At 50.3% G+C, this 13,463-nt stretch overlaps 4 protein-coding genes across 4 annotated transcripts; 1 reads left to right on the forward strand and 3 right to left on the reverse strand.

The window, feature by feature from the left end:
- Window positions 1-555: 555 nt before the first annotated feature.
- On the reverse strand, window positions 556-5,533 carry LOC129599763 (QRFP-like peptide receptor). Its single transcript, XM_055498075.1, has 8 exons — window positions 4,819-5,533; window positions 3,870-3,942; window positions 3,378-3,473; window positions 2,126-2,345; window positions 1,718-1,991; window positions 1,585-1,658; window positions 951-1,517; window positions 556-609 (listed from the first exon to the last, which is right to left on the reverse strand). Exons 1-8 carry the CDS (start codon window positions 5,093-5,095, stop codon window positions 556-558), a joined length of 1,635 nt encoding a protein of 544 aa, XP_055354050.1. The 5' UTR covers window positions 5,096-5,533.
- Window positions 5,534-7,032: 1,499 nt separating this feature from the next.
- On the reverse strand, window positions 7,033-8,219 carry LOC129599760 (NPC intracellular cholesterol transporter 2-like). Its single transcript, XM_055498072.1, has 4 exons — window positions 7,998-8,219; window positions 7,737-7,846; window positions 7,387-7,554; window positions 7,033-7,312 (listed from the first exon to the last, which is right to left on the reverse strand). The coding sequence occupies exons 1-4, from the start codon at window positions 8,080-8,082 to the stop codon at window positions 7,226-7,228; spliced, it is 450 nt and encodes a 149-aa protein (XP_055354047.1). The 5' UTR covers window positions 8,083-8,219; the 3' UTR covers window positions 7,033-7,225.
- A 253-nt stretch (window positions 8,220-8,472) lies between these two features.
- Window positions 8,473-12,051, forward strand: LOC129599777 (acyl-coenzyme A thioesterase 9, mitochondrial-like). Its single transcript, XM_055498098.1, has 10 exons — window positions 8,473-9,254; window positions 9,352-9,397; window positions 9,465-9,670; window positions 9,726-9,818; window positions 9,872-10,055; window positions 10,540-10,607; window positions 10,772-10,883; window positions 10,949-11,125; window positions 11,281-11,368; window positions 11,437-12,051. The coding sequence occupies exons 1-10, from the start codon at window positions 9,140-9,142 to the stop codon at window positions 11,689-11,691; spliced, it is 1,344 nt and encodes a 447-aa protein (XP_055354073.1). The 5' UTR covers window positions 8,473-9,139; the 3' UTR covers window positions 11,692-12,051.
- Window positions 11,885-13,398, reverse strand: LOC129599782 (uncharacterized). The gene is made up of 5 exons (XM_055498106.1): window positions 13,253-13,398; window positions 12,879-13,102; window positions 12,583-12,715; window positions 12,342-12,523; window positions 11,885-12,188 (listed from the first exon to the last, which is right to left on the reverse strand). The coding sequence occupies exons 1-5, from the start codon at window positions 13,283-13,285 to the stop codon at window positions 12,050-12,052; spliced, it is 711 nt and encodes a 236-aa protein (XP_055354081.1). The 5' UTR covers window positions 13,286-13,398; the 3' UTR covers window positions 11,885-12,049.
- Window positions 13,399-13,463: the final 65 nt, after the last annotated feature.

Below are 13,463 nucleotides of genomic sequence, written 5' to 3' on the forward strand. Positions count from 1 at the left end.
ACGCGGAGAATACCGTGCTCGGCTGTTCGGGTGCGAATTCCTACCGTGCAGACGTCTGGAATACGAAAGGCCTGAGTATACCAAACAATCCGCTTTTTGTGTACGAAACACGTTTTTTTATAACAATGTCATTCGTCGATCTGCAGCCGAATGATTTGTATCCGGTTGGGGAAGAGTACAACGCAAAAGCAGTGGCAAATTTTTACTGTATAAAATTCACATACTTAATTATGATGTGCCACAAAACGGTTTTTAACCGCATTGGCAGACAAAGCCAGGTATTGCTTCGCATAATTAAACGAACATTAGCAGACACTAATACTAAGGTAAGGGAATAATCCCGGTCTCGTCTACGACCCGGGTCCTGGACATTAGCTCCGCGTGGACACAAACACGGCATCACATTCTACCGGCATCATCCTTTGTTTCCACGAGCAAGCGTGAACAGTGAACACTCTCAGCTGCGGACTTTGCCGCCGTATCGCTGCAGCCAGCCTGCGTTGTGCGCTAAATCTTCTCGTTATCGAGAAAGGTCATGCCGTGAGCGGGCCATCATCACATGTCCAGACGGGTCCGACTGGACTGGCCGGATCCCATGTGCACCGCCATCTGCAAAAGCGCCAACCGGTTACATAAATATTTATTATGATATGTGTCGCATCTATTAGTAATACTTATCTTAGTAATTGCGATATTTATATTTATTAATTCAGTAATATTTATAAGTAATTCCGATCGTCGCTGGCTATTGTCAGCAAAGCACCACAATGGCAGGCAACTTCTATGCCGCTATGCAAAAGGTCATGTGTATACACTGGACATATCGGAAAATAATTTTTTTATTTTATACCTATTCTACTATTTATTATGTTATTATTTATTCAACCGCAAGCCGAGTGGTCGGGACTATGCATTCATAGTTACGTTAGGAGTTGTCCGTGGTCACTTGCCTGCCGCGGCGTTCCCATATGTACGTCGAGGCCGCTGGGCACGGAGCAGGACATGCGCCGCCGTCGCCACCGGCTGTCCTCTCCCGACCCCGTCGACAGCGTCGACACGGCCAGCCGTTTCCGACCCATCGGCTGGGAATTCATCCGGATGGGTGGGTGCTGCGGCGCCACCCGCGGCGGGTGGTACACCGCGTGCCGGAAGCTGACGCTGCGGGTCCGCGCACTCCCGTCGGCGGCCGCCGGGGCGCGGGTGTTCTGCAGACTGCGGAAGCTGCCGCTCGGCACCCGGGGCGGGAGGGTCAGGCGGCTGCGGTGCAGGCTGCAGGGGGAGGAGCGCAGACTGGCTGACTGCTGATCCCAGCTGGTCTCCAGGCTGAGGCTGTAGGAGGGCAGGAAGGGGTCGGAGGGCGCGTGCCGTTCCAGGCTATCGAGTGGCCGGAGACAGGAGCATAATTCCGACAGGGTGCTGCAGCAGCTGCGCCGGAAACGCGGCGCCAGCATGTAGATGGCCGGGTTCAGCGCCGAGTTGAGGAAGCCGCAGCCGTTGATCAGCAGCATCGTGAAGTACTGCCGGGACACCACAATATTATTGTTTTCATCGTTGCTTATCGGAGCATTTTGCTTCAACGCTTACAAAGTGTCCTTCGGTAAAGAAGTTGGTGCCGAACTGCGTGATGATCGTCACCATGAAATAGGGTGACCAGCACACTAAAAAGAAACCCAGAAAGGTCACCGCGGTGATTGACAACTGGATGTTCTGGGCTTACGGAGAAAGGTGACGTTGACGATGAGCATCATGACCGCCACCTTGCGGCGGTTGGAGGCCTGGTACTGCAGCGCCTGCACGCTGCGCCCCGAGCGGGAGGCCGTGCGGACGGGTTGCCGGCACGGGCGAGGCGTCTCCACCGTCGCGGCTTCTTCCTGCAGCAGGGCCTTGGTGGACTCCTTGAGGGACAGGGCCTGCCGCACGCGCCACGACGCGTAGGAGATGGTCAGGGACGGCAGGAGCCATAGCGTCACCGCCAGGAAGCAAAAATATCCCTGCGCCAAAATTGAAGGCAAATTATTTTTGTTTAATTTTTTCTTGGATTTTAAATTAAGCTTTTTATCTGTTTGCTTTGTAATAATTTATTGTACAAATATTTATCAGTAATACGTACAGTATATTTCCTTACCTTGCGGAAGTGGGGATTAACGGCGTCGTAGCCGTCGGAGCAGCCGGCGCGGTCCAGCCGGCCCCAGTCGCTGTGCAGCTGCAGCTGGTAGTCCTGCGCCGGGATCAGATTGGGCAGACTGAAGAGCAGCGCGCTCAACCACGAGCAGCACAGGAAGACGCGCGTGCGCCGGCTCTTCTTAAAACGCCGCAGCCGCAGCGGATGCACGATCACCAGGTACCTGTACATATATGCACGCTGCTGATTATACAGTCGTCAACGGTGACCTTTAATTATAATGCTATAATATGCGTGCGTCGCTAATACAAGTTTAATATTATATACGCGTATATGTAGATTGTCGTCGGTGACCTTTAATTTATAGCGCTATAAGATGCGTGTATCGCTAGACGGCGCATAACAAGGAAACTCGATGAGAACTACGTCAGATTTCGCGGAGAGATCGGTGGATAGCCGGGTGTTATTCGATTATTCGAGTAGATTATGTCGATGTGCATGGCATGATAATCAGCCGGCATGCCGGCAATTAGTGAGGGCAGCCGTACATGCCTTCCGCCTACTCTCCCCGGCCGCTAATTGCCGCTTCTCACCAGCGCGCTGGCCGGCTTTACTGTCGACGCGCGGGACGCTAGAAACGGGGCGAGGAAAACAAGGGGAGTTCGCGGAAGAAGAAACTTTCCAACGGGGCATGCAGTGGGACGGAATCAACAGCGGAGAGCGGTGTCGGCGCGGATACCTTCTAACCGCCCCCATCCGCGCATTACGTACGCCGCACACGTGCTGGCTATTACGCAATGGATGCGCTGCCACACGGATCCGCGTCAGCTGGCCCGGGCCGGTGTAATTGCAATTAACGGGGCTGACGCGGATGCGGCGTTGTCGGTGTGCAGTGAGCCGGGATTGACGGTGTTGTGATTTTCTTTGCCTGAACATAACGGCGCACTATATCAGGCTGGATGGAGAGGTGCACGTGCGGAAACAGCCTGATTGAGCATTTCTCGTTGAAGCGTTAAGTAATTGCAAAACACCTATTCTTGCCGGTAAAATTAGACGCTCCTGTCCTGCGCCGGTACGGCGGGTTTTTCCCGCAACGGTCAGAAGAGAATACCGTCATGAACGCACAGTTATTTTAAGCGAGCCAGGGAAAGGGACAGGGAAAGGGGCGCGTTGGGCACCGGCATTAAGTAGTAAAAAGAGAAGAATGTTTGCGACGCGCTACAGCTCTGTTGCAGCGGCCGTGTACGCCACGTACCTCTCGGTGGCGACCAGCAGGAGCGTCATGATGGTGGAGAAGATGGTCATGGACTGCGTGAACTGCAGGCACGTGCACAGCACCGGTCCGAAGATCCTGCAATATTCGTACTCTGTATATGTATCTACGAGTATATTCGCTCATTCTGCCCGTATTATATAACACCATACGTCGGTAAGCGTCAGGTGTATACTGCAGATACAAGTATCATATTTCTGCTAAACACTGCGTGCGCTGAAACACTCGTGATATCGCAGTAACCACGGTGCGACTAAAGGTCATCGAAAGACGCCCAGTGTACATGTCAGGCGATAATTCTACCCGTCTTCCGCTATCCGAGCCGGCAATACGACCCGTCCGTTTCGGCTTTCCGCTCACGTATCATGTACATGCACTGTCTTATTACTAATTAGTGCCGTGCGACGGCCATCGGACACTCGGCTCGACCACTATTGCGCAATGCTGCGATGTTGCATCATCCGGCGGACTTACTGTAGGCGCGACGGGGCCGTCAGTTCCAGCAGTTTGGCCGGCGCCACGAAGGCTCCCACCAGCAGATCCGACACTGCAACAAATACAGAAAAATGACAAATTAACGCAATTCGCGAACTGTGGGGATCGGCGTCGGCTTCGCTCTAATTAAGTGGATGCGCAGCCGGCGCTCGGCGTTGACAGTAATTGATTAGTGTCAACAACGTATTGCCCCGGCCGCGTGTAGCGAGTGTGCGCCGGATATCCGGTCTCGCCAATGTTATTGGCGGGATAACTAAGCAGGCTAGGAAGAAAGGAAAGTGCCGCAAACTGGCGCTCCACGCACGCAACTCTCACCGGACGCCAGTATCTCCGTCCGCGCCGCAATGCGCATTTTGAATGTTCACTCGATTCGGGCCAGCTGATTGTGCGCCGGTAAAGGGAGCGTACTGACGCGATCGCGTATTGTACTGGCGCGCAACTGACCGGTGACATCGCAACTATTCTTATCCGCTGACACAAAGATACAAACAGTGAAATGCACAACTACGGTGGCATGCAAGGGACTCAACGGCATTGTGCAATGCCAGTATCATTACACAGAAAATGCGCAACGGGACACTGTCGTTGTTCTCTTCCTGGCGAGACACGTTACCGGCATTAGACAAATTTCCTTTATGTAAACCATCATTGTTATGATGAGCATATTATTTCATAGTCCAGTCCTAACTGACGTATGAGATTTATTAGGAAGAAGATAATTATATACAACTATTATTTTTATTCTGATATAGTCTGATTCTGATATATTCCATTAGTATTAAAACCTTATTATTAAAACAGTATGGGAAAAATTTAAATTATTCTTTTATCCGACGCAGTTATTTTTTTACATGATTATTAAATTTACAGAAATCAAATTTTAGGACTTCTTATTCTTATTACTGTGGTACAATAAAGCAGTTATTACCGGCGAGATTGCAGGTGAGGAAGTTGAGGGAATTATGGAAGTGCTTCTGCCTCGTGACGGTCAGCAGGACCAGTCCGTTGCCGGTGACGGCGGCGACGATGAGGAGCAGATAGGCGACGATGCAGGCCAGCCGCACCTGCTCAATCTGCGACAGATCCGGGTAGTACATGGAACTGGCCAGCGCCGCATCCGTGCTAAAGCCGCTCGCGCTCTGATTGGTCAGCCGCGCCGCGTCACTCAGTACGGCTATAGCGCTGTCGTTGGCACCGGTCACCATCGCTGACCACAGCCACCGACCAATCAGCGATCAGGCTGTTTAATAATCACAATAATTCACCACCGCCACCGCCCAATCAGAAACCAGCGGATAGTTTGTTATCAGAATAATTCGCCGGGCTGCAGCGCCGCGTTGCGCAGAATAAAAAATAAATAAACAGCATCGTTTGCACGGTACATAGTGCAATTAGAGTGGAGAGGCTGGGTGATGCGGGAATGCAGAGAGCGTGAGAATAAGCACTTCCCAGCGGATGGATATCGCATCAACATACTAACAGCGCCGCTCTCCATCGCAATCTAATCAGCGAGCACGTACGGGTGCGTGTGGCGCGGCCAGATGGCAAGAAATCGCAGCTACACCGTACAATTGTCTCCCGCGATGCTGCCACAACGGATGCCGGTCGGGCTGTCTAAGGTTTCGCCCCGTGATCGTCTACACTGTACACTGATTGGGCCACTATACTAGTAATACCATCGCTGCGATCCCCGGGATAGATATATACTGGTTATACTGGCAGCGCCGAGAGCGGTGTATGATTATCGCCCGGCTGCCTGCTCCCGTCGACACCGGCTAAGCTGCACACTTTCCCGCACGGCCGCACTCGGTAGGGTTATGCCGGTGTCCACACCCGGCATTTGCATTCACTGCCGGTATCCAGTCACCCGGCAACTGACGTACCTCGCCGGAACGCCCGCCCCGCCGTCCCACTGATCACGGCTAATTACCTTGCATAATACACCGGGGACATCCCTCTCAACAGAAAGAACCAGCAGCGCATTGTCTGCAATGTATACATGTTGTACTTTTGTATGCCGGATTAGCAGGAACGACGCTTCAATGACCCACGTGCCGGAAAACAATATTTGGCGTAGTCGTTGACGGCATGTATACGCGGATCGGTACATATACCGATGCACTATATACATTGACATGACATAACTTCATCTATCTGTACCTACAAATCGACATACGGTACATAAGTTGACGACATAAATAATTAAATACGTGGAGCGCGGTTATTAATAACACGTTTTTGGCTGCCATCAAAGGCTCGCTTCAAACACAGCGCTCGGAAACGGAAATTAACTGTCTAACGTAGTGTATGTTTCACGAACAGCCTTCAGCTGACAATTCTAAAACAACTTCCGGCGCATATATGAAGCGTTTGTTTCAAAAACTCACATTTTTCTCCCTATTATCGTGATAAAATAGCTTTCTCCGAAACGTTTCTATTAGAAAAATGAAGAATAAGTTACGAGAAAGTATTTCAATTTGTAATTCATCGATTCGGACCAGACGGATGCAAAATAAACTGGCGCCGTAGGAAGTAGCGTTCCTGCTAGGACAAGTATCATCCCGCGCAGTTGAACTCGCACTTGTGCGTTGTTTAAAGCGGTTCGTGTTGTGTCAACGCCCAACACAGCCGCCGCTCCCGGCGTCGTCTAAGCGCAGCGCCGGCATATATGCAATGCCTCGACTGCTCCATCCGGCAATTATGTGGGCGGTTGGCGTTTCTGTCGAATGTGTGGATTTGCTGACCTTCTGTGGAATACGTCTACATCTGCAGCACGTGACCCGCTAAACGCCCCACTATGGTGCTGACAATGGGCACGTTGGCGGCTCCGTTGCTCTGTGACCTTTCAGTCCACCCTGATCATAACGTGCCTGCATGACGATGGTGATCAGTTATGGTGCAGCAGTAACGAATTTATTTTTAGACGGAACGCTTCCTTGCCGGGACCGGCATACGCGTGTACAGAGTACCGCGTGGGAGATCCCACGGACAATTACTTGTAATAGTCCGTTATCCAGTCGGCTGGATGAAGGTATCCCGGGAAGAACGAAGTTGCAAGTTGCACTATGATTATTATTACGACAATTGTCACCCTGCGTAACCAATTGCTATGTAGCGTACCGTCACGATTTGTCGATTTCACTTCAAAGGTTTCCTTTATTTACATTAAAATTGATTGATTCAACATCCTGCTGAAACCGGCATTGAGCTGGTTTACAGGTACTAGTACTGTACAGTATATAACCGAAAGCCAAAAACACAAGCAGTAATAAATTTAATTTCTGCAGGCGCACCAACTCATTGCTGATTGCAGTATAAATATTTCGGCGGTATAATCAGACTTTGAAAGCGTACTGCGTGCAGAGGATGGTCTCGTTGCGGTCGCCGAAGATGCGCAGCTGCATGGCCAAGGGAATGGGCACCTGCATTGTTAGCTTATAGTAATGTTATTACAGCGTTTTATACTATATACTATTTAAGTGTCATGACAGCTTACCGGGGGAACATCGGCCGGGACGGTTTTGTTGCCCCTGAGGGCGCTGAGTTTGCCGGGGACGAGGGGGCAGGCGATGAAGTCGCAGGCGTTGGGATCGTCGATAGGAAGAGGGATGACGTTCCCGCCCGCCAGCACCACCGCCACCATGTGCGCGCGCGACGACCGCACCTAGACCAACGACAAATAATCAATACACAGAAATGCAATATAAATGCATTGAAATATTAATTACTCGTCAGTCTTATGTTAAGTGCAATTTAATCATTCGCTCGAATAATCCAACTGCTTATTTATGCACAAGCACGTGCCGGCATAATTATAACTGTAGTGAAGGTGAGTGTTTAACTTACCGTGGAGACAAAGTCCACCTCGGTGACGATGTTGACGCCCCGCTTAAACTCGCAGGGCTCGACGTCGCACGGCGTCATCGACATCCCCACGATCCGCGCGCCCTGGGAACCTGTGCAGTAATTCCTGTACACCTTGTATTTTCCCACAAACCAAGTTTTCAGCGATACCCGCGTTCCTCAATTAATGGCGGTACTTATGTAATTACGTTATAATTACAGTGCACGTAAGCAAGAGTAGGATGGTGAATATTTGTCCCGTACCGCAGTCCTGGAAGGCGATCTGCTTCCCGGCCACCATCGCCATGACCAGTCCCAGCACGACAGCGAAATTTCCAAGCGCCGCCATTTTACAATTAATTTTTATCCGAATATTAGCAACTTTTTAATATCGTCAACCTTCTAAAAATGTCGGCACCGCTTTAAAACTGGCTGATTTAAATGTTTTCAGGAGACACGTACGACCGCAGGGAATAATATAGCGGATGTTTAATGCTTTATATAAGTCTCCCTTGACAGTGGTTATCAGGCCAAGCGGTATCGCTATCGGTGCAGCGGAATGGAATGCGGTGGTGTGAGCCATTATGCGGCCGCCGCTTATCGCAATCAGTTTTTGTGACCTTTCGCCTCCTGATAAGCCCACGCAAAGCCCGCACACATCCCAACAATTCCCTATTGTCTGTCATGAGTAATTTCTCGTGCAGCGTACAGATTCATTAATTCCAGGCTTCCAGCCAAGTCCATTGCTATTTTTGTAACTACAGTACTTACAGCAGCAATCTGGTTTCTTGTCAGCATTTTGTAAAGAAACCGTATTCCGAGCAATTTATATGCATAATAAATACAACAGTAAATTTTTTGTCATTCTTTTCTGTTCACTCATATGCTACTTCGGCGGAAATGAAAATTTAATTTCCGTGTAATTTCTTGTTACCTATACTCTGTAGTCTGTACATACTTCTACAGATATGTAGCAGAAAATGCAGAATTAATAATGTACGTTAAGTAATAAAATTGAACGTTAAATCGTCGCTATTGTACGTTAATCAACGGAGCAGCAGCACCGTGGGCGGTCGCAAGTAGACAAAATCCGCAATTTCCAAAACGAACATGTGGAGATTTATTTGAAAATCAGGGAATATTTCAAATGCTGGAATGTTGTTGTTGGCAGTGCTGAGCATGTTGCGCGGAATGTTGTAGCTCGTAGGAAGACTCTGTAAGAACAGTAGAGGAAGATTGGAGAGTGGAGTGCTGTGATCTGGAAGGTGGTGTCAGTGTTTTTCGTGATCGTCTGAATCTTGGAGTGAGACGTAGTTGAAGGCTGGAAGCTGATCCTGACAGGGACGCGTTGTTGCTGCTGTTGAAGAATTGGCGACGTTGGATTGCTGCTGCGACTGCGTGGAGCCATGGCCTGCGGGAAGAGCTGGAGGGCGGTGCAGTGGGCACGGCGCAGTGTGCACACGACGGCGCTGCGTCGTCCGCAGCACCTCTGCGACACCGAGCCCCAGACCATCGCGCAAGGTGCGTCCCTACCTCCTCCTTCATTTCGTCGCAGTCATAACCGTGTTGTGTATGGGTGACGCGTGACGGGCTAACGGGGTGTGTGTGTCCTGTGTAGTGCGCGACCAGATGAAGTCGTTGGTGGGCTACGAGGGCATCTTCGGGTACGCTCACTGTCAGTGTCAACAACCTAATGGGTGCGTTGATAACTTGATGGCTGGGTGGTTGCAGGACGCAGGGCCCCCGGCCCGACCGCTCGCAGCTAGCCTCCTACCTGGCGCACTCCCAGGCCGAGCTGCCCCCGCGGCGCCTCTTCGACAGCTACGACGAGGCCGTGATCCCCCTGGGGCGCGACCTGGAGGTGCGCGAGCAGTACCACAACGCCTTCCACCGCGTCCGCTTCGGCCGCCTCCTCGAGGACCTCGACACCTTTGCCGGTGCGCCTGTCTGCTCGATAATAATAATAATAGTAATAATAATAATAATTGGCAGTGTGGCTGGCGTACAAGCACACCCTCCTCCCGCGCAACCCCGACCCCTCCCGCTCCCCCTTCGGCATCGTCACCGGGATGGTCGACCGCATCGGTAAGAGCGTCCCTCGCCTGCTGTTACCAGTGTTGGAGGTTACTGTTGGGTAGATATCGAGAACCGGCAGCTGCCGACGGACCAGGACATGCGTCTGCGCGGCCTAGTCTCCTACGTCGGCCAGTCCTCCGCCGAGGCGCTCGTCCTCATGGAGCAGAAGAAACGCGACGGCCCCGGATGGGACCACATTCTCGAGGCCCGCTTCGTCCTCGTCGCGCGCGATCCCGTCCACTCCAAGTACGTCGCCATTTCAGTTGAATCTCATTAATTTCAGATTAATTTTTAATTAATTTCAGATTAATTTCAAATTAGTTTGGATTTTAATTGCAAAGTAATTGCAGATTAATTTTTAGTTAATTTCGAATTAATTTCGAATTACTTTCACATTAATTTCAGATTGATTTCAGGTTAATTTCCAGTTAATTTCAAATTAATTTCACATTGATTTCAGGTTAATTTCCAATTAATTTCCAATTAATTTCAGATTAATTTCAAATTAGTTTGGATTTTAATCGCACATTAATTGCAGATTAATTTTTAGTTAATTTCGAATTAATTTCCAATTAATTTCGAATTACTTTCACGTTAATTTCAGATGGATTCCCAATTAGTTTCAAATTAATTTCACATTGATTTCAGGTTAATTTCCAATTAATTTGACATAATTTTTTGAAGGCTGCGCAACACGGTGGTATTAAGCAGAGCTCTTGTGTTTCCGCAGAAAAGCCATCCTCAATCCGCTGCAACCGGATGGCGACGAGGAGCAGGCCCTGTACGATGACGGTCAAGGTCTGTTACTATCCCATCATTTTTTACGAAGTTTTTCTTAATTTAATTTTATTTTTAATTAATTTTTCTTGATTAATTCGTGTTATTTATGTGTGTGACGTGTGATAACTTTTTTTCCGGATTAATTCGTGCATTTGTATTGATGGAGATTATTGTGGTGACAGCCAGCTACACGGCGCGGAAGCAGTGGGCGGAGGACTCGCTGTTCAAGCTGCCGCCGAACCCGGAGGAGAGCCGCATCATCCACGACAAGTTCCTGCAGACCGTCGACCCCAAGTCAGTTGTTTACTGCCGGTACTTGCTTCCGGTGGCATTAGTCTACTTAAATTGTTCGTGACCAGGGAGTCGGTGTTCTCGGTGCGCGTCAAGCCGGCCAACTCGGTGTGGATGGAGGAGGCGGTGCTGAAGAACGTGCACATCTGTCATCCGCAGAACCGCAACATCCACGGCAAGATCTTCGGCGGCTTCCTCATGCGCAACGCCTTCGAGCTGGCCTGGTCCAACGCCTGGCTTTACGGGTACGACCATCACTTCTAATTACTCGTATTATTTATATTTATTAAATGACTAATATTAATTGCTATTTATTTTTATTAATTTTTTTAAACTTTTGTACGTATTTATCCATTCATCAGTATTTTTTTGAAATTGTTTAAGTGGTTGTCGCTTGCAGCGGGTCGCGGCCGAACGTGCTGAGCGTGGACGACATCAAGTTCAAACGGCCGGTGGAGATCGGCTCGCTGCTGATGATGTCGGCGCGGGTGAGCCTGTCTTGACCTGTTCGACTGTTCTCTTACACAGCGCGCTACACGGACTGTGTTGGTTGCAGCTGGTGTTCACGGAGGGCGCGGACATGCAGATGCGCGTGCACGCCGAGGTGATCGACCCGGCCACCCGCAAGATGGAGACCACCAACACCTTCTACTTCACCTTCCGCGCCTCCTCCGGCGCCCCCGTCCGCACCGTCCTCCCCAAGTCCTACGCCGAGGCCATGCTGCAGCTCACCGGCCGACGGCACTACGCCGCGTCGCGCCACCACCAGCGATTATTGCAGGCGCAGGAGAAGACCGTCGCGCCCCACTAAAATGACCATTAACCGAGGCAAAATATTTACGGAATTTATTAACGGTTAACTTTCCACTCCGGCGTCTTGGCTTCCCCGTGAACTGTGCTGTGCTGTGAAAATGTTCATGTTGATCCCATTGTAAGCGAGCGTGGATTACTGTTAATTTTTGTGGTGTGTTAATTTATTCCCGGCGGAAGAGAGTCGAGAATGTAAGTGACTAAATGCTTTTTGTGATGGTTTCTTTTATTTGACATAATATGGTTAAAAATTCTTCCGACTGTTCATATGATTAGTTTCATTGACAGTGGATAGATTTTGGCAGTGTAGAAAAAAACAGTTGATTAAACTGGTGACGTGATGGGATGATAGTTGGCGGTCAGACGGTCTTGCGGGAGGACGTGGGCGGCCGCGTGGTCCGTGTCGTCATGGTGACCGCCCCGGGGCGCAGCGTCGAGGTGGGATTGCTCTGGCATTCGCCGGGCGCGATCTGGTAGGCCTTGTAGCGGAAGGTCAAACTGCAATGTTAATTATGACGTTATGAGAACCGAAAAAAAATGAAAAGTTAGGAAAACAGTGTTCCAAGAGCCTCGTTGATGGAATTATGGCTACTGCGCTGAGTAATAATAATAATAATAATAATAATAATTGCCGGTGCTTAGTCTGCTTACGTGATGACGTCCTTGCCCTCGACGGGACGATAGCGCGAGATGCAGGGCAGCGGCCCGCTCCACTGCGCGGCGTCGCGGCTGCCGGCCACCAGGGCCTTGGTGACGGGGCACTGCCAGTGGTTGATCAAGGTGCGGGCGTCCCAGTGGTCCAGGTCCTCGGCGATCACGCGGGCCACCGCGCTCTGCAACGCCCCGTCTGGTTAGTGCGGCTGTGCAACGAACGCTCGATGTACTGACTCACCCGGAAGGGCCGGCCGCAGGAGTCCTTGGTGAGGAGTTTGTTCAGGGTGGGACTGTTGGTGTTGTCCACGCGGAACACCTCGCTCCAGAAGGCGGGGTCCGAGGGGCCCGGCCACTCCTTGAACGAGTGCTCCCTGTATAATAAATATACCACTGTATGTGTCTGTATAATATTATAATATATATATATAAAAGTACATGCACTAGTACTGCATTTACATGTATAAAAATATATCTGAATACAACATGTATGCATACAAGTGCCTTGTATAAATATAATATGGATAGCTGTCTTACGTGTCGAGCGAAGCGAGGACGACGGGGTCGCAGGCGTTGCCGTTGAGGTCGCAGTAGGCGTTCTTGTGGTCGATGGCGCCCTCGTTGCTCATCTTCAGCAGCTCCACCTCCACGCGCACGTACTCGGGATGCTGCGACCGGTGCCCGTGCCGGCCGCGGCCCGCCTCTGCTTCATACGGCGGCCGGCGATCGTCTTCGTACTGCGCTCGACAAGTCCCCAAGGCCTGTGCCGGACAGATAAACACAACTGATTAAAAAAATCTTTTTATTCCGCAAAATGCTGTATGGAAAAAATACTGCTTGGTAGTTGATACACGGTGACATCGTTACTATGCGCCATATATCGATCCCGCAAGATGGACCACGTGACTTACAGCAATCAATAGAAAAACTAACGTATCGCGCATTTTTTTACACAGTAATCAACTGCAGGGCACGGTGAGTGTTTCTAAAGGGATTGAGCATTAACGAGTGATTAGTAAATAAATGCAGCTGGCAGAAGCAGCGCAGCGCTGCTGCGTTCCCTGGATGGAGCGTATCTGTAGGCAGCCCTTCGGTCTGGTCGTTGCGATAGCCATCGCTCGT

Source organism: Paramacrobiotus metropolitanus, unplaced genomic scaffold (genome assembly GCF_019649055.1).
Source record: "Paramacrobiotus metropolitanus isolate TYO unplaced genomic scaffold, Prichtersi_v1.0 Parri_scaffold0000154, whole genome shotgun sequence".
Lineage (NCBI taxonomy): Eukaryota > Metazoa > Tardigrada > Eutardigrada > Parachela > Macrobiotidae > Paramacrobiotus > Paramacrobiotus metropolitanus.

Excerpts from the sequence above, each read along its gene's own strand:
- LOC129599777 (XM_055498098.1), top strand. The coding sequence starts at position 9,140 with ATGGCCTGCGGGAAGAGCTGGAGGGCGGTGCAGTGGGCACGGCGCAGT. Across the intron at positions 9,255-9,351 it reads GCCCCAGACCATCGCGCAAG|TGCGCGACCAGATGAAGTCG; the intron begins GTGCGTCCCTAC and ends TGTCCTGTGTAG. Across the intron at positions 11,126-11,280 it reads TCCAACGCCTGGCTTTACGG|CGGGTCGCGGCCGAACGTGC; the intron begins GTACGACCATCA and ends TGTCGCTTGCAG.
- LOC129599760 (XM_055498072.1), bottom strand. The coding sequence starts at position 8,082 with ATGGCGGCGCTTGGAAATTTCGCTGTCGTGCTGGGACTGGTCATGGCG. Across the intron at positions 7,847-7,997 it reads GATCGCCTTCCAGGACTGCG|GTTCCCAGGGCGCGCGGATC; the intron begins GTACGGGACAAA and ends ATTACTGCACAG. Across the intron at positions 7,313-7,386 it reads TCCCGGCCGATGTTCCCCCG|GTGCCCATTCCCTTGGCCAT; the intron begins GTAAGCTGTCAT and ends CTAACAATGCAG.
- LOC129599782 (XM_055498106.1), bottom strand. The coding sequence starts at position 13,285 with ATGCGCGATACGTTAGTTTTTCTATTGATTGCT. Across the intron at positions 13,103-13,252 it reads TAGTTTTTCTATTGATTGCT|GCCTTGGGGACTTGTCGAGC; the intron begins GTAAGTCACGTG and ends TGTCCGGCACAG. Across the intron at positions 12,524-12,582 it reads CCTGCGGCCGGCCCTTCCGG|AGCGCGGTGGCCCGCGTGAT; the intron begins GTGAGTCAGTAC and ends GGGGCGTTGCAG.
- LOC129599763 (XM_055498075.1), bottom strand. The coding sequence starts at position 5,095 with ATGGTGACCGGTGCCAACGACAGCGCTATAGCCGTACTGAGTGACGCG. Across the intron at positions 3,943-4,818 it reads CCTCACCTGCAATCTCGCCG|TGTCGGATCTGCTGGTGGGA; the intron begins GTAATAACTGCT and ends TATTTGTTGCAG. Across the intron at positions 1,518-1,584 it reads TCTTTACCGAAGGACACTTT|TACTTCACGATGCTGCTGAT; the intron begins GTAAGCGTTGAA and ends GTGTCCCGGCAG.